Raw genomic sequence first — 25474 nt, forward strand, 5'->3', positions numbered from 1 at the left:
CATTTGGTACCACTTGCGTGTTATCTTGCTTACAGATTCAAGTGTAGATGAATTTCCTTCATTTTGTAAACTTTCATACAATACTTAAACAAAAATTCTTGAAAACACATATTGGCATGTTTCAGTTAGGGCCAACACAAAAGTTAAGACAAGACCACAAACTCAAAATCCAAGTTTAGAATATACTTTTCTACCTCCCTCCCCTGGAAAGTGATTATTTTCTTTAACAGATCAGATGTATATGTTGTATCACACAAGTAACCATGGAGACGAAAGAATGACACTCCCATAATCATAAAGAAAATGCCAACCAAATCATACCATTTTAAGTTATCTACCAAATCTATGTTTTAAATATGAAAAACAGGTGGAACTCCTTAGATTAAAATAACAAGGGAGATTAGAAAAAAGAGTGATTTTAAGGGGAACAAACTATGCTCCCATCAAAGCTGCAAAGATTTTGACTCTGACAACTCATAAGGCAAATAAAAGTGAGGAAACCTTCAAAACATTCTAATCATGTTCAGTATCTAGTGATAAAAGCTCAAAATGGTATCAAGAGGATATTTATTATACAAGCGTCAACAAGGACATCTCAAAACTAATGAAAGAAATGCACATTTATTTCTACAAAAGCAATGTATGATACAGAATTAGAAGGGAACAGACTTTAAGATTTACCTATTAAAATATACAGATTCTTACTGAAGAGTATAGGGTTTTTAAAAAAGATGACAAGGGATGTTAATCTTTTTTTATTATTATTATTTTTACATATTTTGGAACCTCACATAATTTTGATAAATAACTCTTACAAAATTATGCAAAAGTACAAGAATGTCTGGTAAACAAACAGTCTGTATTTTCCAAAAAATTTTTTACAACATGCAATTCTTAAGGCAGCATTCTCCTTACAAGGAAAGGTAATCCTTTTATTCAACAAATCTTCTGCTGCAAAGAATAGGCTAAGAAAGCCTGGCTTCTTCCATTAACGCCTTTTGTCTTTCCTGTCTGATTTTCGGTCTCTTTCACTTCTTGAAGATCTTTTGCCTGATCGACTACTCTCTGATATAGACCTCTTTCTGTCAGACCGTGAATTCTTATCCTTTGATCCTTTCGCTTCTCTACTACTACCACCTTTTGAAGATTTGTGACTTCTCTCTACTCCTGAAGTATCCCTCCGCTTCCGATCCACGCTCCTTCTGTGCTTTCTGTCTCTGTTGTGCCCCCGGCCCCTACTCCGACTTCTGCTCTCACTACTACTAGTGCTGCTGCTGCTACTGTCCCTACTGCTGCTGCCACTGCTGCTGGAGCTGCTGCTGGAACTGCTTCGGCTACTGCTGCTGCCACTGCTGGAACTGCTGCCACTGCTGCTGCTGGATGAACTGCTACTGGAACTGCTACTGCTACTGCTTCGACTTCTACTCTTGCTCGTCTTATTTCTAGCTCGACCTCTACTTCTGCTCCTGGTTTTGGTTTTGGTTTTGCTCTCTGGATGTACTGTCAAGACTGGCTCTACTATTACCTCAGTGAGTTTTACAGACTCTACAGGAAACTCCTTCCTCTCAGGTGGTAGATGCCCTTGCTCCTGAGTAACCTGAGGTGCCAGCTGTAAAACAGCTAATGGCACAGTCTCAGGCTGGGAGAGAGGCTGGGTCTGGAGTACTGGCTGGGTCTGGAGTACTGGCTGGGTCTGGGTCTGGGTCTGGGTCTGGGTCTGGGTCTGGGACTGGGACTGGGCCTGAGACTGAGACTGAGACTGAGACTGAGGCTGGGGCTGGGGCTGGGGCTGGGGCTGGGGTTGGAGCTGAGGCTGAGGCTGAGGCAGGGACTGAGGCTGAGCCACAGGCTCAGGCTGGGACTCAGATTCTTTTTCTTCTTTTTCCTCAGGCTCATTTTCCATTTCTAGAGCACTAGCACTCTCTTTTGCAGGAGAAAGAGATTTACATTCTTTATCTGGCTCAACTTCAAATTCCATCTCTGGCTCTAATTCTTTGCTAGTTTCATTTTCTGAAGGTTCTACACTTTCAACTTGATTGGTTTCCATTACCTCCTGCTCAGCAATTACATTTTTGACACTCTCGACCATCTCTAGCACATCCATCACTTCTTCAGGCTGACTATCCTGCTGCTTCTCACTTTCCCTTACCTCAGTTTCCTCCTCCATCTTAACTTCCGCTTCCTGTTTTTGTTCCTCCTCCTCCTGTTCTTTCTCTGCATCACTATGAACTATACCTATTTCCTTTTCCTCTTCCTCTCCTGCTTCCTCTATTTCTACATCATTGTGCTGATTACCTGTCTCCTCCAACTCTTCCTCTCGCTGAGCCACCTTACCCTCTTCTTGTTCCGACTTCTGTTCTTCATTACGCACCACCTGATGCTCTTTTTCCTTCATTGATTGTCTTCTAGGCCTAGCCTCCATTTTATTTATTTGTTCTGCAAATTCGATGCGTCTACCTTCAAATAAAGCTAAAGAACGAAAATTTACACTTGTAACATTTACTATGATTTAGAATAATCCAAGTCATAATTTGACGCCTAGTTACACATTGTCATTGAACTTTATCTAAATTTCTTCTTTGTAAAGAGATGATGACAGAAGACCAATTATGGCAAACACGTAATTACAAATTGATGTAAGATGACAAAAGCAAAGATCCACTGGAAACCTATACACTAAGAAATTAGTAGCAGGAAAACTACACAGTATCTAACCAATGGAAAACCAGGATAATCTTTTGCTATTTTACTTCATACTAGATGAAAAAGAACAAAACTTCTGAACAATTAGTTTTATGGTATCATATCATGCATTAATTTTTCTGATCCCAGGAAGAAACAAATCATCTAGCCACCATATTAGTAGTGTCTACTCTTCCATGTGTGCCCTCTATGGACTACATCAACATTCAATTTTTGATTCACTAGCATTTATGTATGGCTACTAAGACTACCAAACAAAAGAGAAGTCATCTCACTCAAATGCTTAAGAAATAAACAAGTATTAAGCACTGTCTACAATATATGAGCTTCCAGTTAAAATCTATCATGAAACAAATGCTCCTGTGCTCCAAACACCTTAGCATCTTAGAATATCTTTCAAAAAAAATTATCTATTGAATCACATTTATTATAGCAAACAAACATGTATGTATGAGTGTGTTACCTTACTCATTTAGGAGTTTTTCCAAGGACCTTTTCATGTACACTTACCATTCATCTTTCTCTGTGACTCTTCTATTAGTTTCTGGGTAGCTGGACACATTCTTCCAGGAATATAGAACAAATGGGGCTTTGTCTTAGTTCTTATATATTTAATTATCTTGGCATTATGCTCGTTCCATTCTTCTTGCTGAAGAAAAGGTAAAAGGTCAGTGCTTTTGTCAACATGAAGGCTAACCAATCTTAGAATTTCAAAATATACTCACCAGCTGCGCAAGCTCAACCTTTTGCTCCAAAAGCCGCAGTTCTGTCTGCTTAGCACGCCTCTCTTCAAACAGTTCTCTCCTCTCATTTTCAACTTGCTTCCTTTCTTCTTCTGCCTGCACTTCAAGTTTTTGTTCAATTTCTTGGCGCCTCTTTTGCTAAAGGTAAACAGTAATCTTTAAAAGCTTATTGTATGTTGTGATTATGTAAAACACTACAATTTTACTGTTGTCTGCATATATGTTTCACAACTGCAATTCTGGACACCAGCTAATTCAAACTTAGTATTTGAGGTGGATTATAATTTCTGTCAAGAAATGAGGAAGAAAACCTTTATGTAAAAATCCAAATGTTAAGGTCGTTAACCATAATACCAACAACTTCCATTCCAACATAACTTTTAGGTAAGGTTCTTCCATAAATTGATCTAAAATAGAAATAGTACTGTCTTTGTAGATTACATTCAGTTATTCTTTCCAAATCAAAGAATTTAACAGAAGTGATGTCCTCATGAACAAAGTAACTAGCCAGCTATAGTTAACTCTCTATTTTAAAAATCTACCAACTTATTCCTCGAACATTAAGATGCTTTAAGCCTTTTACATTCTCTAAGAGTTGACGTATAAAAACTGAACTCTAATTTTATTTGTCTCCTGTACCTGAACTGTTATCTCCCTTTCCTTATAGTTCTCTCCTGAGAAACAATAACTTGGTATTCAACTCCAAGAACACAGTTCTGTAGCTTTAGTAAAAAACTTCCAGAAATATGACCCAGTTAATAAACTATGGAGACCAGGGAATTTAATTTGTGCTTCTGTTTCTACAGTGCCTGAGATATAACTCTTAAAAATCAAAATTACTGAATTACTTATGATTAACAAGTTCAACTCCCTATTTGAAAGAAAGCACTCTAAGACCTAAAGAAATGAAGCAACTGTCCAAGACCGCAAAATGAGATTGTTATAGAGCTGAGACCAGAACTCAGGTTCTCCTGTATCAGACTTGGCTCTCTGAACTACAAAGAGAAGTTCACTAAGTTACTAAATGGCACCTCAAAAAGGACCAGCTAACAATTTAACAACTTCAGAAAGTTTTACCTTGGCTTCATTTTAGGCTGCAATTAAACCTCCCCGCAGCCCCAAAATATCAGTAATCCACTTTATGAAGCCTGCAGTTAAATCTTAAAAGAACTTCTCAGCTCTTTCTAAAAATACACCATCCACTACTTTGATAACTTAAGGAAGCAAAGAAAAAACTGCTTAAATACCCTTTCAGTAGCAACAGTGGATTCTTGTTTAAATTTCTGAAGGGTGCCCATCAACAAGCCAAATATTCGCCGGTTCCTGAAGAACAGAAAAAGAAAATCCAATTTCAAAAGGTTCCACTTCATGTAAGCCTGCTATTTCCTAACAGGAACATAGTACAGACATCTGAACATTTTAAAAAATTTTCTTAAAATTGCATTATTTGACAAGTTTTCCTCCAAAAGAATACAAAAGATACCTTTGCTTTCCCTTTTCATCCATATTTTGATCCTGGATAAGGTCTCTACGTGTGCGCTCTTTGGAGGTAGCTACGACTGAAGACTGCAGAGCTGGCTGCAGAAGAAAAGAAATCTCAGTAATTTAACTAGAATGCGAGTGGCACTCTTTCAAATGCAGTAAGGTGAAAACACTATATTCATACTCTATTTTCCCTTTAATCTCAATTACCTTCTTAACATCATCGTCCTCTGGGTCGCTTTCTTGGCGTGATTCTCTCCGAGTCCGACGCTCCCCGCCCAGCCTGACATAGGAAAAACGATTTAAAAGACCACTGCAAAATTGGACTTCAGCACATACCAAGGGCAAACTACTACTTTTTTTAGGACTCATTTCCAGAGGCTTCATTCTATGTCTCCATCACATTTTACTCTTTCCTCTGGTAGTAAAAGGACCAATCCAAACTCTGATCTCCTATACTTCTCAAGCAGGTTAGTTTTTGAAGTACAAGACAGAAAAGTGGCACAAATCGACTTTTTTCTCAGTCCTATTCTTTTCATGACCTTTGCTTTGGTAAAATTTCTATTAACAGTAACTGAACAACTGAGTTCTGAGGGATATCGGCTGTCTCAGTTTAGTCAAATACCAGGGAAACAAACTCAGGGAAAGTGGTATACTACTTAATTCTAATACAACTGAACAAAATAATATTTATTAAATATTTAATTTGCATGCTACCTCAAAAGACAGAACACACAAATATGCCTTCAGAATCTTGTCCCTCAGCATACCTACTGACTGCCCCTTCAAGGTCTCTCTGTTTGGCTGGGGGTCCTCCTCCACTATCTGAGAATCCACGCCTGCAACAAACAATGACCAATATTAAGCACTTGAAATTTTAGATAAATGATATTTTCATTTAAGAAAGAGAATTTAGTTGCAATCTTCAAAAACCCTTCCAATTAAATAAAGCAACCTTAACTGGGCATTTATTCCCAGGTAGTTTTTCAGCATTGAAAAAAAAACTACATGGGAATAAATTACGTTTACACATGACTGGTACAGTTACTATATTCTTCAATCTCCATTTCTGCATGTAAATGAAGTTAAAAGGGTAACTATACAGAAAACTAAGGCTGATTACAGCTTTAAACAAAACAAACATTTCTAACATCGGCTCTACCACGAATGTTGTTTAAGTCGATACATTAATTTAGTATAATAAGTGCCAATGATCTTAGCAAATGAATCAAATCCTCAGGAAATCTTACCTCAGCAATAAACTACCACGTCCTCTACCTCCACCAGGACCAGAAAGGGCCAGCAACCTGGCTTGGATGGGCCTATGAGATATTTACAAGTCAGTACAAAAATCATATCTAAGTGCACCAAATACTTTAACGGGCGTAGTTCATCATCAAGAAAAAATAACCAGAAAAGTTCTAAAATGACGGTTTCAAAGTCACGTGTTTGAATCAAGGCAGGAAGTACTATATAGAAACCTCCCTGTTTTTCCAAGATCACTAACACAGAAATTATATTTACCTCGGTGCAACTACCCATTAACAAGCTTGGATCAGGTCGGAATTTTGCCAGCCCCAAGGAAGTTGCACGTGGGCAAGCGCCGAGGGGCGAGGGGGCGGCTCGTCCCGGAAGGGTCTCCGGGCCAGCTCCGGACCGGGGCCTCGGCGGGAGGAAGGCTTTGTGCAGCAGTTCCGGGCCTGCAGGGCCGAGGGCGGGAATCGGCAGTCCGGGCCTTTCCACAGGACAGGAGGCCATCCCGGCGCAACCAGGGCCCGCTCTACTTCCTCACGTACCTGCGCCCCAGGACCTACGGCGGGGGCCTGGGAAACTCCCACCTCAGCAAGGACGGGGTTCTACGGCTGCCCGGGACCAGGCCTCGATGTTCCAGCCTCCTCAGGGCTGGCCGCCCTCCCCGCCCCCAATTCACCCCGGTTTCACGACTGCCCTCGGGGCCGGCATTTCCCATCCGCTCCTCACCTCACATCATTCGGATCCCGCCCGGTGAGCTTGCGAATATTCTCATCCACGTTCTTAAGGCTCTCTTTGGCCTTTTCTAGCTGCTCCTGTAAAGTTCTCACTGCGACCGCCATCTTCTCCCTGCAGCAGGCTTCGAGACTGCTCGGCAGGCCGCGCCTGGCTGGGTCGCGCTGCGAGACGCCAGAGGACTGACAGCAGGGCTCAGCCAATGACGAGAGGAGTTGTAGTTCGGCCTCAACCACTCAGCAACCGGAAGGGGGAGAAGCTGCCGGCCTATGGGACTCTGGGCCAATGAAAAGTCCGCCAGGCGGTGCCTCCCTCCCGGGTTAGCTGCGGGTGGCTGGGCTCTGCTTCTAGCGCAGAGCCGGGGTGGGTTTGAGAGTCCCCTGGTCCTCGGAGACGTGGGTTCGCGGGTCGGCTTTTTGGGTGAGGAAAGCGCAGTTTTCCAGCCCTTTTTACCCCGTGTATGACATGCCTCCTACCGTTTAACCACCCATTCCTGTCAGCGTAGGGCGGAGGCGAGTCTATTTTCCCCCTTCCCCGGCAAATGATTTGATTAGGAGAGGGTGCGGCCATTCTGTTGGTGCGCATGCTCACAGGAGGGGTGGGAGGGGCGCGGGCTTCCCTTGATGAGGGTAAACCAGAGACAGTCGAGGGAAGCAAAGAGCGAAGGAAGGGGAAAGCTTTTCATCGTGATAGCTAACAATTATGTAATTTGTGTGAAACACTTTACGTGCCTTGTCCCCCACAAACCAAAAGCTTGAATAAAATGCCTTTTATTACTGATAGGGAAATTGAGACTGGAGATACTGGAGTTAACTGTCGCTAGGTCACAACGGCCTGGAATCATCATTCAGACCTAATACTGCAAGAAAAACGACAGTGAGACAGATGAGATGGGCATTAGCTCCTACACCCGTCCTACAGCTGACTGGTTTAAATGGGGCCTGGGGGAGTAGTCCTGTTCTTTGTGAGAGTGTCGTCAGCTTTTGGTTAGGCTTTACCTGCACTGCCAACCTGAGAACCGGTTTTGTTTCAGAAATGTATTTGCAAATGGTAGCTCAGGAAGCATTTCCCCACAGAGACAATATTATGAATAATCTGGGTTTTTATCCTCCATCTGTCAAGTCAGGCATCCTTGTACCAAGTATTATCATCCCAACTTTATTTAACCCGAGCTACCATTTTAATTCATCTAACAATCCTGAAAGTTCTTACTGGGTTAAGCTTGGCTCTGAGGGAAAAGCCTAAAACAAGATAGCTGCGGTTCCTGCTTCCATGGAGTTTATAGGCTCCTCGGGGAGCAAAGATCATTCATGTACTCATTCATTAAGCAAATACTTATTAAGCCCCTACTATGTGCCAGACGCTATTCTAGGCACTTGGATACATCAGTGTACAATAAAGTTATCTACCCCCAAGGAGCTTGGTGGCAGGGAGAGTGTGGACACAGATGATAACCGTAAGTAAATAACATAGCATGGTAGAAATGGGTTAAGTGCTGAACAAAAAAAGAAAAGGTAAAGCTGGGTAAGAGGGATGAGGGTTGATAAATAATTGTTTGATTCTGATGTGAGCATACTTGGTCTCGTTGATCCTTATTACAATCCTGTGTAGTAGGCAGTAGGTGAAGCATCAGAATCTGGTAACAGTAGATCCTAGCCATGAAGGGTAACAACGTTTCCATGGGAAGATGCTTTTAGAGGTAGCCAAAAACGTAGGATCTATTCCTACTTACATAGGATCTATTACTAAGATCCTGGGAAATTTAACATACTCTGATTTTGGGGGGACAATCAAGGGGATGCCATGTTCAACATTTAGTTGAACATTAATATATTCCCCTCTAGCCTCCAAAATATCCAAAGAACACATGTTGTTGTAGTTTAAGAAATCAACCTTAGTAAGTTGCCAATCTTTTGCTTAATCTTTGACCTCAGTGGTGGGCTTGGACACCTTTTCCTTGATGGTGGTGATGAAGAGAATACAGTTAGGATATAAAGGACCTAATTTCACATATGGGAAATTTTAGTGCTGGAAAAATTATGATTGCAAAATAACTCTTCAAAATGAGTGTTTTCAAAGGATTAGGTGAAACTTAAATGCTTGATTTATGTGGTGATTGAAAAAGGTGATCCAAACATTAGAAGGTACATGTTTAAAAAAATAAAGCTGGCACAATTCCAATTACGGGAACATAATCTTAAATTACTGTGAAAGGGTATGAAGAGTTGAGAGGTTACTGTTTAGAATTTGAGAAAACTCGACATGTTAATTTGGGGGAAGCAATGAATTAATTGGGAAAAAAACTCCTTTGTGAATTACTAAGAACTAATCATAGGCTAAGCAACATGTTTAAGTCAAAGTTTGCCAAATTTAAGATGTGCATGTGATTTAACATATGTATTTGCACGTCTGTAGGAGTTAAGTCCCACATCCGCCGTACATTCTTATCTGAACTCCGTCCCACAGTGACGTCGCACTTCTTAAGTCTTTCATTTGAATTTTCTGATTCAAATGATCTTGTTCTTTGCCTACTCCACCCCCCTCGTAAAACCAGTAAACTTGATGATGGCCAAAACGGTCTAAATCTTTTTTGTATACCCAAACTTAATTCAAAATGGATTGAGATAATTTCTCAATATACCTAAAATTCATAGCCTGAAAAATGACGATTTATTCATTTTTTGTTTTTACAACTTTTCATATCAAGGAACATAGGGCATAAGTGGAACCTCTGATGAAGCTAATAGAAATTCTTGTAGTTATAACATAGCTCATTAACACAGAGATCGCAGCGGATCTCCTGTAGTCGTACTTTCCCACCTGCCCCGGCCGCCGCGTTCGACGGCGTGTGGGAAAGAAATCCTCTCCTATCTGGGAGCCAGCAGTTCACTCCCGGGAAGGAACTTGGTAACCATAGAGCTGGCGGAACGCCGGGTAGACGGGACCGGAAGTTGTGTTTTCGCCCCCACCCGCAGGGGTCGGATCGGGTCTCCGCGGGCTGGGTTTGGCGCCCGCCGCTGTCAGATTTTCCCGTTCGGCCCAAGGACTTGGTGCCCCTCGGGTGGGCTCGCCCCGGCTCAGGCTGAGTTCAGTACCACCCTTCCGGAAGCTGGGTGAATTCCTCCGTCTCCTCTCAGCGGGGGACGGCCTGCGGACTGAGTGAGCCGCGGCGCCGGCCAAACTGCTCAGGCTCTAGCCGGAACCTCCGAGCCTGGCCCAAACGGGATTCGGCTCCCTAGCTGGGAAGAATAAGCAGGAAATGGCGGACGAGGCGTTGTTTTTGCTTCTGCATAACGAGGTGGTGTCTGGAGTGTACAAGTCCGCGGAGCAGGGGGAGGTGGTGAGTTCGGCCACAAGCCCGTGAGGTCCTTTTGCGGTGACATTCCTTGTATCCACTCAGTGCTTTCTTTCAACCCCTGTCCCGTCGCCACTCATTGCCTCCCAAGGTGTAGACAGACTGGCCGACCTGCAGGTATCCTAAGCCCTAGAACCTGTCAGCTGTCTCCATTCTTTCATCCTTATCTCTTTCGTATCTTCTACTATTTGATACTTCTTTGTCCAGGCTACAGATTTTTAGTTTTGTCCCTTGCATGTGTTGTCCCCACAATGATTGCAGCAGAGTTAACTGCACAGCTGATTTTGGCACCCCTGCTTAATTCTGTCGTCACTTCCAGCACTTCCGAATCGTCCACTGGACAGACGTCTCCCAGCTGAGAATCCTGTCCCTCCCTTCCCATCGCTAACCCTCAGTAACACCGCAGGCAGCTCAAAGAAAAAAGGCTAATGAGAGCTGAGGTAAAAGCAAAGGAAACTTTGCAGGCATTACTATAATTAGGAAACAAAGTTTAATTAATTTTAAAATATATACTTAGTGTCCATTATACGTCAGAGCTAGGCGCTGGGGATGTAGTAATGAACGAAATAATGGCCCCATCCTTGTGGAGATAACTTCTAATGTGTGGGAGTCTTCATTCACTCATTGATTCATTCAGAAAATATATTAAGAGTGTATTGTGGGCCTGACACTGTTAGATGAATAAGATAGTCCCTACCTCCTAGTTATTAGGGAATAGGGGTTCAATGAATAATGAATGCATTGGGTGGTAATTAGATATGGAATCATGGAGTTGTAGGATTTTGTAAGTGAGATATTCCAAAGTCTTGCTCAAGTCAAAAGCTCTTTCTATAATGCTGTTGATAAAGAGAGGTAGAATGTGAGGGTAAGAAAGCATCCTAGGCAAAGGTAAAGGCACAGAGGTATGAAAGAGTGTGGTGTGTTTAAGTATGCTTAAGCATTTTACTGTGGCTTGATTGAACAGGTGGAGAGTGAGAAGTATTGAAAGTTGAAGGTAGAAAGAGCCTTGTATGAATGAAAAACATGGACCTTCTCAGTGGAGGATTTTTAAGGAGGGGAATGACATTGCCCATTAGCATTTCAGAAAGAAAATCCAGTATTTGGGCTGGAGAGGGAAGATCCTTGTAAGAAGATTCAGTATTGCAGGGGTCCAGGAAGGAGCTGAAGATCTGGATAAGGAGAAGCAGAATGGTTTTAGAGATAGGAGGTAGAATTTCTAGGATTCGGTTAAATATAGGAGTGAGTGTTAAAAATTATCCAGGTTTTTAGCTTGAGCAGCTAGGTGGTCAAGCTTGTGGAGAGGGAATAAAGGAGAAGAGCTGAAGTTAATGAATTATTTTGGACAGGTTGAATTGTGGTGCCTGTAGGACATCCAGGAAGAGGTACTGCCAGTTTTAAACTACAAGAAGGATAGTGTCTGTTTGGGGTACTATAGCAAAAGTACCAGACTAGGTGGCTTATAAACTACAGAAATTTATTTCTTACAATTCTGAAGGCTGGGAAGTCCAGGATCAGGGCACCGGCAGATCCATTGACTGGTGAAAGCCTCCTCCTGGTTCATAGATGGATGCGCTTTGGCTCTGTGCTCACATGGTGGGAGGGGGCTAGCTAGCTCTTTGGGATCTCTCCTATAAGAGCACTAATCCTATTCTTGAGGGTTCCATCCTCATGACAGAATCATCTCCCAAGGGCCCTACCTCCTAATAAAATCACACTTGGGGTTAGATTTCAACATACGAATTTTCGAGGGAGACAGACAGTCTATGGCATTATGCAGTAGAGATATTAGTAAGAAGGCATCAGGAAGAGTATTGGAAATGAAACAAATTCTGTTCTTATTCAGAACCATCTGTAATAGAGAATTTTTCCAAGTTACAAACTTTTGACTTTGTCATCATCAACCAATAGTTAATGTTTAGCATCTGTGCTGAGTAACAGACATTTGCTGTTTGTGCAAAGATAGTCTTCCTTCTACCTTTTTCCCCAGAGAATAATTAGCAGCACATCCCTTTTACTCTTTTATCATAAAACCACTGCTCCCCACCCCACCACGTGTGTAATCAATTCTCTTCATTTTCCTCTACTTTCTTTCCCTCTTCCAACTCTTGCCCAGGAAAACATTTTTTTTAAACCCTTCTCTTTTTTCCCCAATGAATTAGTGAAAATAAAACAAAACATCTGTTTTAATCATGACTGTTAATTTTGAGAGCTGTGCTAGTCATATGAGAGGAAATCGTTAAGTTTTTAATCATTTAAACTAAAAATGACTTTCTTTTCCTATTGCAATTTGTAAATGGTGGGGGGAAAAGTTGAAAGTGCATCTAAGCAAAAAGGATTTTTAAAAAGTTATGTGGTAGTCTTGATGATTAGAATCCATGGTGGAATCTAGGTGTATAAAGGTTTATTACATTGCTGTCTCTATTTTGAGTGTGCTTCAAATTTTTTATAATAAAAAATGTAAAAGAAAGACATGATACCTATCATCCAGAAATGGTTTTTATATGTCTTTTCAGACATAAAGTCATAAGTTGAAGTGAAATAAAGGAAAAAAACCAATGTTCTCACCCTCCAAATCAATGATTTTCAAACTGTGCTTGAAGAGAAATTAAATCTAAAAATTGAATAACTGGGCATTTACCAATTTATGGAGATACAGTTTTTAACAGATTAATGGATAAAATATTCTCAAGTTTAATTTTTCTTAAAAATTTTTTACTTACTAGTGAGTACTCACAGATGCCAAAGTGAATGAACAGGTAGCAAATTAGAAGGTTTTTACTGGGGCTCCATTCAAAAGCTCATGTGATCATAGTTAGGATTTGAGAATGTCTGCATATAAGCGTATTTCCTGCTTATCAATATATTCCTAGGTGATTGAAAAAAGAGCAGATTGTTCTATAAAGAGCATTGTGACTTACAGGTACTCATTCTACCTGAGCATGTTTGGGAGTGAGTGTGGAAAATAACAGAAAAACTAAGGATAGTGATAAATAACAGATGTATGTTCAGAGTATTAAAATAGTATAGGGCCCAAAGGAGTATCAGAGAAGGCTTCTGGGAGGATGTGATACTTGAGCAGAACTTAAAGGGTGTGCAGTCTAGGGAACAGCATGTGCAGAGGCATGGAGGCAGACAAAACCATGCCTCTGGATTCGCTATAGAAATTTCAGAGTGGTGGAAGAAGCATGTTTGTGGATACGTGGCTGTTAGTGAATCTGGGTAACTAGCCTGGGATCTTTTAAGGAGAGGCACATAATGCCATATGAAGGAGTTTGACTTTAGAAGGTGCTGAGAGGTCCAGTAGAGAAACAACATGATTTGTCTTTTAGAAAGTCTGTAATACCAGAAATACAGAAGATAAATCAAAGGAAGAAAAAACTAGAGATGAGATCAGTTGGAAAGCCCTAATTGAAGATTGGGAGAGAAATAAGGGCTAACTTAAGCAGTAAGGATGGAGAGAGAAGAAGGATTTTGGGAACCATGTGGACAATAGGCTCCACAGGACTGCAGTGTGTGTGAAAGCAAAGAGGTGAAGAAAATGGAAGTTTTCTGTTCGTGGTAACTAGATAGATGGTGGTGCCATTAGTGAAGTTAAAAGAATTGTGGAGGCAGAGCAGGCTGAGGACATTAAGATGGTATCATTTTTAATTTGCCTAATTTGAGGGGCTATGATGGCTGTCCCCACTGAAGTCTGTACTAGAAATACAGATTTAGTAGTCCAACCCATTAGTGGAGGACATGGCTCCTTAGAAGAAAGTTCAGGGAAAGGTGAGGCCTGTGGTGTGAGTGGGAGACAACAGGCTTCAGAACAGATAAAAATTCTTGCCCTCTTGCAGCTGTATTCTAGGAGAGGGTGGGGATGGAGGCACATGAGCCATATAAAATTAGTAAAATGTACATTGCGTTAAATGGTGAGAGAAGTTTTTGGAGATTAATTAAGCAGAGAAATGGGATAGAACATTAGAATCACTTTTGGAGGGCTTCTTAAAACACAGGTTACTGATCCACATCTGCAGTTTCTGATTCAGTAAACTGGGGGTGGGATTACTGAATTTGCAGCTTTTACAAGTTCCCCTGTCATGCTGACTGATATTGCTAGTCTTGAGACAGTTAAGAATCACTAGGATAGAGTTTCTGAAGTGCAGTGATACTGCCGTTTTAAAAGAAGTTTAAAATGGGCCTCACTGAGATGGTGACATGTGAGTGAAGACTTAATGCAAAGGAGTTGGTCAGGTGAGTATCTGGAGGGAGACCTGCCTATGCAAGAGCCCTGAGTTTGGAAACTGCCTGGCATGTTTAATGACAGGTAGGAGATCCGTGGAGCTGGATGGAGTGAGTGAAGAAGAGTAGAAAGTTGAGGCACAAGAATCTGGATTGTACAGGGCTTTGTAGGTCATCTGAAGGATTTGGGGTGTCTTCCACAGAGGGGTGGTATTTAAAGCCTTCAGATTGTCCAAGGAAAAGCAAAGCAACTGCATGATTCTGGGCATATGGTAGGGGGGTCATCAACTAAGACACACTGAGAATTGAAAGCTTGAAGCAAGGGACAGAAGAACTTAGTGACAGCACAGAGGCAAAGGTGATCCTTTGACCTCATTTTTATAACTGAGGAGAGAATAGTTGAAAATGGAAGAAGGCAAGGGAGGCAGGGAGAGTAATTGGAAAGAGGCTTTGGCATTTTTGAAAAGTAATAATAGTAACAGTTCCCTATTTGTCTTATTGCCTGATGAAAATGATTAGTACTAAGAAAATTCAAGTATGATTTGTAATCCACTTTTTCTTAAAATGCTTCAGTGAAAAAAGTATGAACATTTACATTCATGTTTTTCGCCAACATCTTAAAGTAAATTTTGAATGCTAACATTCTCACATTCTAAAAGCACTTTATTATTTTTTTAAATAGGAAAATGGACGCTGTATTACTAAGCTGGAAAACATGGGTTTTCGAGTGGGACAAGGATTGATAGAAAGGTGAGCAGTATGGATTTGAAAATTTTCTTCCAGGTAGGTTATGAACAAAGATGACCCATTTGAAAAGACTGCATAAAACCTGAGATAGTTTTAATTCCCAAATTTTATTTATTCTCTGGTTTTTAATTCATAGATTGAATTTTCTTTTTTAGGTCTGATGCTATTCTAACTCAGTTATCCAACTTTCATGTTTTAATATTTGAAGAAAATATGTATCTTATGTTTTGAATATTTTTTTTCCTGAAAACTTGGATAGTGAAACAACTATCTGAAATCTTGTTGCATTTCTTACTTAGGGTCTACTAGGTTCTTTAACTGGATTGGAGTTTTGTTTAAATATATAGCTTAGTTTCTGTTATGCATGTAATAATCTTCCAGTTTATAGATCAATTCTTTTTAGTATTCCTTTCTTATTATCTGAATAGTTGAACTTTGATTATATTTTATATAACAATACCATGCTCATGCTTAGTTTTTTTTGATGTGCTAGAATAAATTGTGCCTAAAATTGCTGCTTACTGTGAGACTAATAGACCGTTAGACTGATTTTAGCCCCATAATTATATAACAGAACATGAATCCATTGAGATGGGATCTGTTTGCTTGGTGCTTATCACTTTATGACCGTCAGTAAATGTTCAGTGCTGTTGTGGCTTTTGGAAACTAGTGAATAACTTGCCCCTCCTGCTTTCCTTGGAGGAAAAATACTATATTACTTCTAGTTGATCTTTTTAGGTTTACAAAAGATACTGCAAGGTTCAAGGATGAGTTAGATATCATGAAGTTCATTTGTAAAGATTTTTGGACTACAGTATTCAAGAAACAAATCGACAATCTAAGGACAAATCATCAGGTATTTAGATAAATTAAGGCCTATTTTTTAAGTCTTTTAACTTAATATAAATCTCCTATTTTAGTGATTTACTTATTATATAAAACTTAATTTCTAATCAACTTTGGAATGTTTCTCTTATATGTTGTTAATATATCATTCCTTTTTTTCTCTAATAGGATATAGTGAATAAAGACAAAGGGACAGTTATCAGTCACGATAGCTGTTCCTTCCCTCAATCAAAATTTAAGTTTAAAAAGTAGCAAATAGCAGAATGATAAAGGTTTTAGGATTTGGTTCCTTTGTTATTATTAGTAGTAATACTATGCAGAACCACAAATACATCACATTTATGTCTTTCAGGTAATTTCTGAAGTCTAATTCATGGAGCATATTTAACTCTTAAATAACTCTTGTATTGCTTACTTGCTGTCATATTTTCTACTCTTAAAATACTTTGTAATTGTAAAAATTCATAGGTTGTATAGGAAACTATAAATTTAAATAGATTTATTTTCTAAAACTTAAGGAAATATGTAAATTTTAATAAAGTATAAAAAAATGAAGATAATGTATCTAGTAGCTGCCAATAGAATTCATTTTTTTCATATAAGAATATCAGCCTTAGCTTGGAAGTACTTGAAATGCTAATGGGAAGAAGTGACTTGGATTATTGGCCTTCTAGATAGGAGTTAATAACGTATAACTGCTAATTTCACCTGGACATGTATTTCTTTAGTTTTTTGTTTTTAGAGGTGAGGGGAGTAATTTTTTATTTATTTATAATGGAGGTACTGGGGATTGAACCCAGGACCTCGTGCATACAAAGCACGCACTCTACCACTGAGCTATATGCTCCCCGCCCCGACATGTATTTCTGATTCTTTTACACTAGACTGAGTTCTTTAAGGATAGTAACTATGTCTTATGTATCTTTGTATCTTCTTTAAAGCACTCAGTAAATATCAGTGTTAAAAATGCTGAACAACTCTCCAGCTTGAACATTGCAGAACTTCTTCATTTAAAGAACCCATTTTACCAATGGAAAGAAGTTTTAATAACTTTTTAAAATTTTTAACTTGTTTTGAAGGGAAGAGATAATTTTTAAATACTATAGATTACATTGACTTTGGATGTTTTTTCTATTTTTGGAACAGGGCATCTATGTACTTCAGGACAACAAATTTCGCCTGCTTACTCAAATGTCTGCAGGAAAGCAGTATTTAGAACATGCGTCTAAGGTATTTAATAGAATAGAAGGTTGGGGTTTTTTATTATGAAAAAAGTAGAACCATGGGGAAGAGTACAGTGCTAATCATAAGAGACTTTCGAATTTAAAATAGTTTTTTAAATTGTTCTTTTTTTATTTAAACATTTTTCTATGAAAATGTTCATATTAAAACAACTTATATTAACTTGTAGCTAAGTAGGCTTTTTTGACCAATTAAAGAAACACTGTAGTTTAAATGCCATTAAAATGTAGATTCATGGTAGATTCTTCAATATAGCATATATAGATCAGAAAAGATATTCAAGCTTAAAAAACTAGCATTAGCTATGCAAAATTATTCACCTCAGAGTTTGTATTTGCAATCTTCAGTAAATTTTTAAAGAAATTTGATGTGGTTAACATTTTTCCTGAGAATACATATTTTAAGTATATCTGTGTTTCTGGGTTTTGTGTATTTTTGTTTTTCAGTCTCAAGTAGGAATCAATGAATAGACCAGATGTATTAAAGAAAAGCTGACAAATTTTAATGTAAGGGTTCCTCTGAAGTGATTAAAATATCTTGGGCAGTATGTATGAGCTGCTATTTATCTGTAAAATTTGTCCATACCTAAATTATCTAACACAAAGGCAGTTTGGTGTAGTGGAAATAGTATAGACTTGGGACCGAATAAATCTAATTTGAAGCTAACTGTACAATTCATAGGTTTGTGACATTGGGTAAGTTATATAACCCCTCTGGACCTTAGTTAAAATTGGTTATATTATGAACAATCTCTAAGTTCTCTTCCAGTTTAGTTTCATGACTCCAGATCTGATTACTTATCAGCACCCATTTATGTATAATTATAAAATAATAATATTCTATATTATTCATAGATATATAGTAGTGTTGTTGAATATCATGCAATACAAAAATGTAGATAATCAAAAATTCCTTGGATTATTTGATTTTTGGCTCTCAATTTTGTCCTGCTTTTTTCTGCTGAATCTTAGTCTCATTTCCTTTCCTTGTTTCCACATTACAGTGTTTTTCAACATTGGCACTTTGATGTTTTGAACTGGATAAGTCTTTGTTGTGGTAGGCTGTAAGTGTTGAATAAGTCAAGATTCTTGGCTGGAGAAAGCAGAAACCAACTCTGATTGAATGTAAAAATATTAGTTTACAGAATTGATGGGAAGGCTCAGAAAATGATTTAACCTTCCATGGTTGTTTAAAGCAGCCAGAAAGATAGCCCACATCACTCCACAAGGAGGGACTAGTTAGAATCCTTTGGGCAGTGCTGACAGTAGACACAAGCTATCTGTGCTACCTCTAGAACGAATTCTTACCTGTTTCCATCTTGTTTTTGTCACTCACTCCAGATTCAGAGTCTGAGCTGGACCACCTAGTTGGCTGGGTTTAAATCATGTGTCCATGTTTTAGTGGCCAGGGAGCTGGGAAGTCTAACAACCATTTTTTTAAACAGCAATGACTTATTAATAGCAAAGTTTAACTTAATGTCATATTTATCAATAACTTTACTATCTTAGTAAATCCTCAATATTGTTTATACTTTCTGTTCCTTTTAGTATTTAGCATTTACATGTGGCTTAATCAGAGGTGGCTTATCAAACTTGGGGATAAAAAGTATTGTAACAGCTGAAGTATCTTCAATGCCTGCCTGTAAGTTGAATTGACATGTCTTACAAATGTTTTTAGCAATTATTTTTCAGGTCTGGTGTTTTTTGTTTATTTGTTTCTTGTTTTTGTTACTTAGAGGACATTTAAAATACTAAAACTTTCATTTTACTTTTATCAATTCAAACATTTACTGTGGTATAATATGTAGCATATTTATATTCATAGTGATTTTTTAATCCATAATAGACAATGATTTAAGAAAATGTGCTATAGAAATCCAAATTTATAAGACAACTTAAGGGATGATTCTTAACTTTTAAAGGAAGATTTTCTGCAGTATTCTTTTTAAGATAACAAATTTCCTTGTAGTGCTGAAAATGTTTTCTTTTGAAAAAATTTTTAAAGTTTTCTGAATATATCTTTATATAAAGCTAGATAAAGCCAATTAGTCTTTTATCGCTAAACTCCTTTCCAAAGATCTTTCCACCAGAGCTACCAACTGATAATGAAATTGAGCATCACTGTATTTCCTTTCTATTAATAATGATGATTAACAACAAAATACCCAAATGGAGGAATTACAAAGAAAAACAAAGGCACTTATTCACAGACCAGATAATCATCTCATAAAAATGGCACTGACTTTATCAAATATTGTAAAGAGTGTGAAAAGTTGTTTGATAGAGAGTTTCTTGACTGAAACTACTTCCTAAATAGAGCAGAAAATTGATGTTTAGGCCTGTTTTCCTTGTACCTAAAAATCAAAGAATGATTTTTCATGTTTTCTTTTTTAGGTAAATTTCAAGTGATGATACAGAAGTTGTAGAACCTACTGAAATGCAAGACTTCCATAGTGTGAAGAGATAAATTATTCCTGTATAAAGTATTTCAAGTAGCAATGGTTTAATTACATTGTTGGACATTTGAATTGATATAAGCTATTTGCTAACTTATATAATGAAAGATGCATTCTTAAGCAGGAGTAAGATTGTATTTTATCAATTTAACATAGACCAAGTTAAAACAGGTAAAAGAACATTCTACCATAACATACACTTGACTGAAACTACTCGGAATGAAAACCTGATTTCAAATAACTAAACACCAACATAGGACCCTTATTTAAACGTTCTTATTTGCTTAGAGTGATGTGTATCTAATCAGAGATGGAGAAGCAAAACTCAGGATGTGGGAAATTAGCATAAAGAAAAGTATACACCAATCAGAATTATTTGTGTAAGAATTAACAAATTTTGGTTTGTTTTATGAATTTGTTATTTAAAAAAGCAAACAGTACACTAAATTAAACTTAATTATTTTATTGCTTATAATTTATTTCTATTAAGAATTTTTATGCCTGTTTAAGGATTTCATTATATACATTGTGTTGTGTGTGTGATATATATATCTGACTGCCTAAGTCGCTTAAAAACTTTTATTTCACTTTAATAGAATTCAGTTCTTGAGAGCTCCATTAACGTAACAAAGTAAAATATATAGATAAAGTGAGATATAGACAAGAATTCAGTGACTCCAGGGCCAAAGAATATTAGTATCTCTCTCACCTTCTCTTCCGTCTGATGACCAAGAAAGGACAAGTATAAAGATGAAAGCTATCATCACACTGGCAGGATGCACAGATAGAAAGCACCTGAATTGTGCTTCTGAATTAACCAATCCTGAAATTGCTTTACCTTTGGACTGTTTGTTATGTTGAGATAATAAATTCCTCACATTGTTTAATCTCCTTTTGGTTGTGTATTTTGTTACTTGTAGCCCAAAAGAAGTCTCTCTTGGTAGAGACAAGGGGAAAGTTAGGTTATACAAATAGTAGTATGGGAATATTGAATTTCCTTTTTCTGTGGGGGAAGGAGAACACACTTTTAAAGGTTTACTTTTAAAACAATAAAACCATAAAGTGCTAAAGAAATATGAGGTTAGTTTTATGATCTTTTAGTAGAGAAAGCTTTTTTAAGACATGCAGAAAATAGTAAAAAAAAAAAAAAAAACCAAACTTCAACAGATGGTGCTGAGAAATATCCACATGCAAAAGAATGGAACTGGACCTTTCTACCAAACACAAAAATCAACTCAGAGTGAACTAAAGACAGACTTAAGACCTGAAACTTTAAAACTCCTAAATGAAAATAGGAGAAAAGCTTCAAAATGCTGGTCTTAGCAGTGATTTCTTGGATCTATCAACAAAAGCACAGGTGAAAACAGACAAGTAGGACTATGTCAAACTAAAAAGCTGCACAGCAAAGAAAACCATCAACTGAGTGAAAAGGTAGCCTGTGGAATGGGGAAAAGATCTGCAAATCACATATCTGGTACAGGGTTAATAACTGAAGTATACAAGGAATTAAAACTCAAGAGTAAAAAGCCTAAATAACCCAATTAAAAAATGAACAGGGTACTGAAAAAGATATTTGTCTAAAGAAGATACACAAATGGCCAATAAGTATATGAAAAGATGCTCAATATGACTAATCATGAGGCAAATGCAAATCCAAACCACCGTTAGATACCACCCCACACCCGTTAGGATGGCCCTAAAAAAAAAAGTGTTGGCAAGGATACAGAGAAACTGGAACCCTTACACACTTCTAGTGGGAATGTAACATGATACAGCCACTATGGAAAACAGTATAAAGGTTCCATTAAAAATGACAGCTAGAACTACCATGTGATCCAGTAATCCCATATGAAGAGTATTCAAGAATTGAAATCAGGATCTTGAAGAGATATTTGGCACTCCCACATTCATTGAGCATTACCCACAGTAGCCAAGAGGTGGAAACAACCTAAACTGACAGATGGTTTGGTAAAGAAAATATGGTATATACATTAACAGCAAAGTCATTCAGCCTTAAAAAAAGAAGGAAGTCTTGTCATATGTGACCACTTTGAGGACACTATGCTAAGTGAAATAAGGCAGTCACAGAAGGACAAGTGCGGTATAATTTCACTTCTATGAGGTATCTAAAGTAGTCAAATTCATAGAAGCAGAAAGTAGAATGCTGCCAGGGGCTGAGGGAAGAGGGAAGTGGAGAATTGTTCAACGAGTATACAGTTTGTTGTGCAAAGTGAGTAAGTTCTAGAGATCTGCTGTACAAGCAATGTGGATATAACTAACACTACTACATGAACACTTGAAAACACGAAGGTAGATTTCATGTTTCGTGCTTTTTGCCACACAAAAGATGACAATTTTCTTAAAGTTTATATGGCAGAAAAACTATAAATTATTAAAATAGAGAAAATATTTATAGTTTATACCATGGGGATAAGTGAATATCTGCACTTTAAAAAAGCATTCACTTTTCAACTTAAAACACATATCCTTTAACTCAGCTATTTCATGAACCTAAGAAAATACTTGAGGGTGAAGGTGGTCAAAGGGTACAAACTTCCATAAAGTGAGTAATTCCAGGGATGCAATCTACAGCATGGTAACCATAGTTAACAATACTGTATTGTATATTTGAAAGTTGCTAAGAGTAGATCTTAAAATAGTTCTCACCACACACAGACACACACACACACAAACTGCAACTATGGGAGGTGGTAAATAGGTTCACTGATCTTACTGTAGTAATCATTTTGCAATATATATGTCCATCAAATCATCACATTGACCTTAAACTTACAAGATACATTTCAATAATCTCAAACTGGGAAAAAAATATAAATGAGTATGCAAATTTGTATGTATAAGGATTTTCATATTTTGGTTAAGTGTTCATTGATGGCACTTGTTCGTACTGGCACACAAGGAAATACTGTGCACCTGGGAAAGAGTATAAAATAGTTATGTATTTGCTTACATGGAATGATGTTAACTGGTATTAAGAGAAAAAAGTTTGTTTCAGGATATTGTACACGCAATATATGAAATACAATTTATGAATATAAAAATACATGCTTATGAGTATATCAAAAAGACTGGAAAGTTGCAAGTAAATTGTATAGAAGATTAAATTAAAATAATCCCACAGTAAAGTTATTTTTATTCGGTATCCTTTTGCACAACTTTATCTTAATTATAGTCATCAAGGAACCTAGGTGAAGAGTAAATTTGTTTTGAACAGATGTATTTTTCAAGAGTAAAAACTACACTGTATGAAGGACAAACTATAAACTAGTCAGTAGCCAATGCTAACCGAAACGACAGTTCAATCCCTTGCTCCGACCTGTCAAACCTCATTAAGCGGATTTAAGGCTGGAGATATCATCAGAACCTGTCTTGGCCCATTTGGGCTGCCCTAGCAGAATACCATAGGTTGGGTGGCTTATAAAAAACAGAAACGTATTTCTCAGTTCTAGATGCTGGGAAGTCCAAGATCAAGGCGTCAGCAGATCTGGTGTCTGGTGAGGTCCTGCTTCTTGGTTCACAGATGGATGTCCTTTTTTTTTTTCTTTCTCCCAGAGTTACCTTTTGATTGTGTCTTCACTTGGCAGAATGGGACTAACTCTGGGGCCTCTCCCACAAGGGCACTAGTCCCGTTAGGAGCGCCCTGCCCTCAAGACCTAATGAGCATTTCTCAAAGGCGCTGCCTCCTAACACTATCACCTGAGGGTCAGGATTTGAACATATGCATTTAGGAGGACACAAATAACAATCTACAGCAGAACCCAACATGCAGACTAAAGAGAAGCAAAATCCTAGAGCCAAGGTTATCTGGTGAACTGTTTCCAAGTCCTCCCAGAGTACAACTGTAGGATGGGAGTTCAATTCAGGCCTGGGCAAGCACCAAACTGACTGCAGAAACGGACTGGTGCAAATTTTGGAGTCATTAGAGTTAAGAAAGAAACTGGATAGAAGCCATAAATGTTTTCCAAAGTGCTCTTTGAAAAATGAGCACTGTGATCAGATACATTTTGGATATTCATCCTCTTTTGTCAACTTTCAGTGCACATGAATGGTATGTTACAGATTCTGAAAAAATCAAGTAATCAGCTTAATTTATTTTAAACTAGTATTTGATTACAGTACCTCTTTTTAAGAAACACTAACAGCTCACATAAACCAATATTCTAGGGACATATTATTTAGAAGATATTATTCTTAGAAACTTAGTGGGAATTTGTAACATACATAGCAAAATAAAATCTTATAATGGACATAGGTCAACTTGATCTTTCTCAGTAATTTCTAAAACTTTTTTTAAAAATTGAAGTAGTTGATTTACATAAAACATTTTTATATCTTTTTGTCCCCAGATGGTAAAACTGATAACCTGAGCCACTTTTAATCTAATTCGGCCTCTAATTGGCTTATTTTGCTAAGCACACAGATGAAATAATCTTATTTTAAAAGGTAGAAATGAATACAATTTTAATAAAAGAATTAACACAATTTAATCAATGTAAATGTCCTTTTGATCAACAGAAGTAATGACTCTTTCATGTGAAAAAAAAAAATACGGGTACAATCTAATTTACTTGGTCCATGCTCCCACAGTCCTGATTTAAACTACCATTTGGTAGTTAATATTTTCAAAATAAATACTTCTAAATTCCATTATTTAAAATGTGTAGTTTCTCAGTGTACTTAAAGCTTTCTACCTGTGTTAAGACTTGGAAAATTTTTTTCTCTTCAATTTCTCATAAAAACCAGAAGATACTTTTTATTGTGAAAGGTCTGATAAACCCTAAGGCTACACTGGATAGTCTGCATACTTACAATTACGTAAGTGGTTTTGAATATCTTTTACTTTTATCTCTACATTCCTGAAAAATATCCTTATGCCAAGTTAAGTCATTACAAAAATAAGTTCTCAGTTAAATATAGGAGTTCCTACAGCTTGCTGGAAAATGAGGTGTAACTGCATTAAAATAATTTCTTATATCACTCGTCTTCTGCACATGCAAAATTGCCTTCTTTTTTATGTTTCTAATCTTCAGAAATGTTAATTCTTTGTGCCATTAGCTATGGAAGAAATGTAAGTTAAAACAACTGACACTTTACCTTTATTAAATCAGTCCCTAGCCCCACCCCGCAAAGAGCAAATCAGCAAAGAATGTACAGCTATAAAACAGCTAGTTGTGGTGTAGGCTGAAAATCTAAACTCTTGATGGTAGACACTGCTGGCTGCCTACCCAATATCCACTCTCCCCTCTTTTCTAACAGAACCATTTTTGGTAGGAGTGACAATATGCTCACCTGAAAAGTTAAATTTTCCAGCTTTCTTTTTAAGTAGAAGATGCCATAACTCTGACAAATAATATACAAGTTGAAGAGTTTTACATAACACTTTGCTCCCCTGGTACAGACCTCCAGAAGTGGTGGTACATTTTTATCCTCCCTGGAATGCAGATTTGAAGTAAGAGATAAAGCAACCATATCATGACCAGAGAAGGATGAAAGCTACACACAAACACTGATGAAAGAGAAATCTGGATGCACCTAGGGCATCTGAGATGTTGTAAACCTGCTGCCCTAGCCCTAAGCTCCTCAGACAAGAATTATTTTATGAGAAACAAAAATAAATTTGTAATTTTTAAAACCTCAGTTAAGTTTCAAATGCAATATTAACTGATAGACTCT

At 37.8% G+C, this 25474-nt stretch overlaps 2 protein-coding genes and 1 non-coding gene across 4 annotated transcripts; 1 reads left to right on the plus strand and 2 right to left on the minus strand.

Moving 5' to 3' along the window:
* Nucleotides 1-602: 602 nt before the first annotated feature.
* On the minus strand, nt 603-7216 carry PNN (pinin, desmosome associated protein). Its single transcript, XM_010967032.3, has 9 exons — nt 6909-7216; nt 6179-6250; nt 5699-5767; nt 5139-5211; nt 4930-5024; nt 4694-4769; nt 3429-3584; nt 3214-3352; nt 603-2469 (listed from the first exon to the last, which is right to left on the minus strand). The coding sequence occupies exons 1-9, from the start codon at nt 7019-7021 to the stop codon at nt 989-991; spliced, it is 2274 nt and encodes a 757-aa protein (XP_010965334.2). The 5' UTR covers nt 7022-7216; the 3' UTR covers nt 603-988.
* Nucleotides 7217-9882: 2666 nt separating this feature from the next.
* TRAPPC6B (trafficking protein particle complex subunit 6B) lies at nt 9883-20667 on the plus strand. 2 transcript variants are annotated; one of them, XM_045504330.2, is made up of 7 exons: nt 9883-10254; nt 10589-10709; nt 15173-15240; nt 15976-16093; nt 17230-17313; nt 18873-18966; nt 19719-20667. In XM_045504330.2, the coding sequence occupies exons 2-7, from the start codon at nt 10698-10700 to the stop codon at nt 19748-19750; spliced, it is 408 nt and encodes a 135-aa protein (XP_045360286.1). In that variant the 5' UTR covers nt 9883-10254; nt 10589-10697; the 3' UTR covers nt 19751-20667. The 2 variants fall into 2 exon arrangements, with proteins under 2 accessions (XP_045360286.1, XP_010965335.1); XM_010967033.3 differs by lacking the exon at nt 10589-10709.
* TRNAT-UGU (transfer RNA threonine (anticodon UGU)) lies at nt 16859-16931 on the minus strand. Its single transcript has one exon. It is a non-coding gene; the product is annotated as a tRNA-Thr (tRNA).
* Nucleotides 20668-25474: the final 4807 nt, after the last annotated feature.

Source organism: Camelus bactrianus, chromosome 6 (genome assembly GCF_048773025.1).
Source record: "Camelus bactrianus isolate YW-2024 breed Bactrian camel chromosome 6, ASM4877302v1, whole genome shotgun sequence".
NCBI classification, from domain to species: domain Eukaryota; kingdom Metazoa; phylum Chordata; class Mammalia; order Artiodactyla; family Camelidae; genus Camelus; species Camelus bactrianus.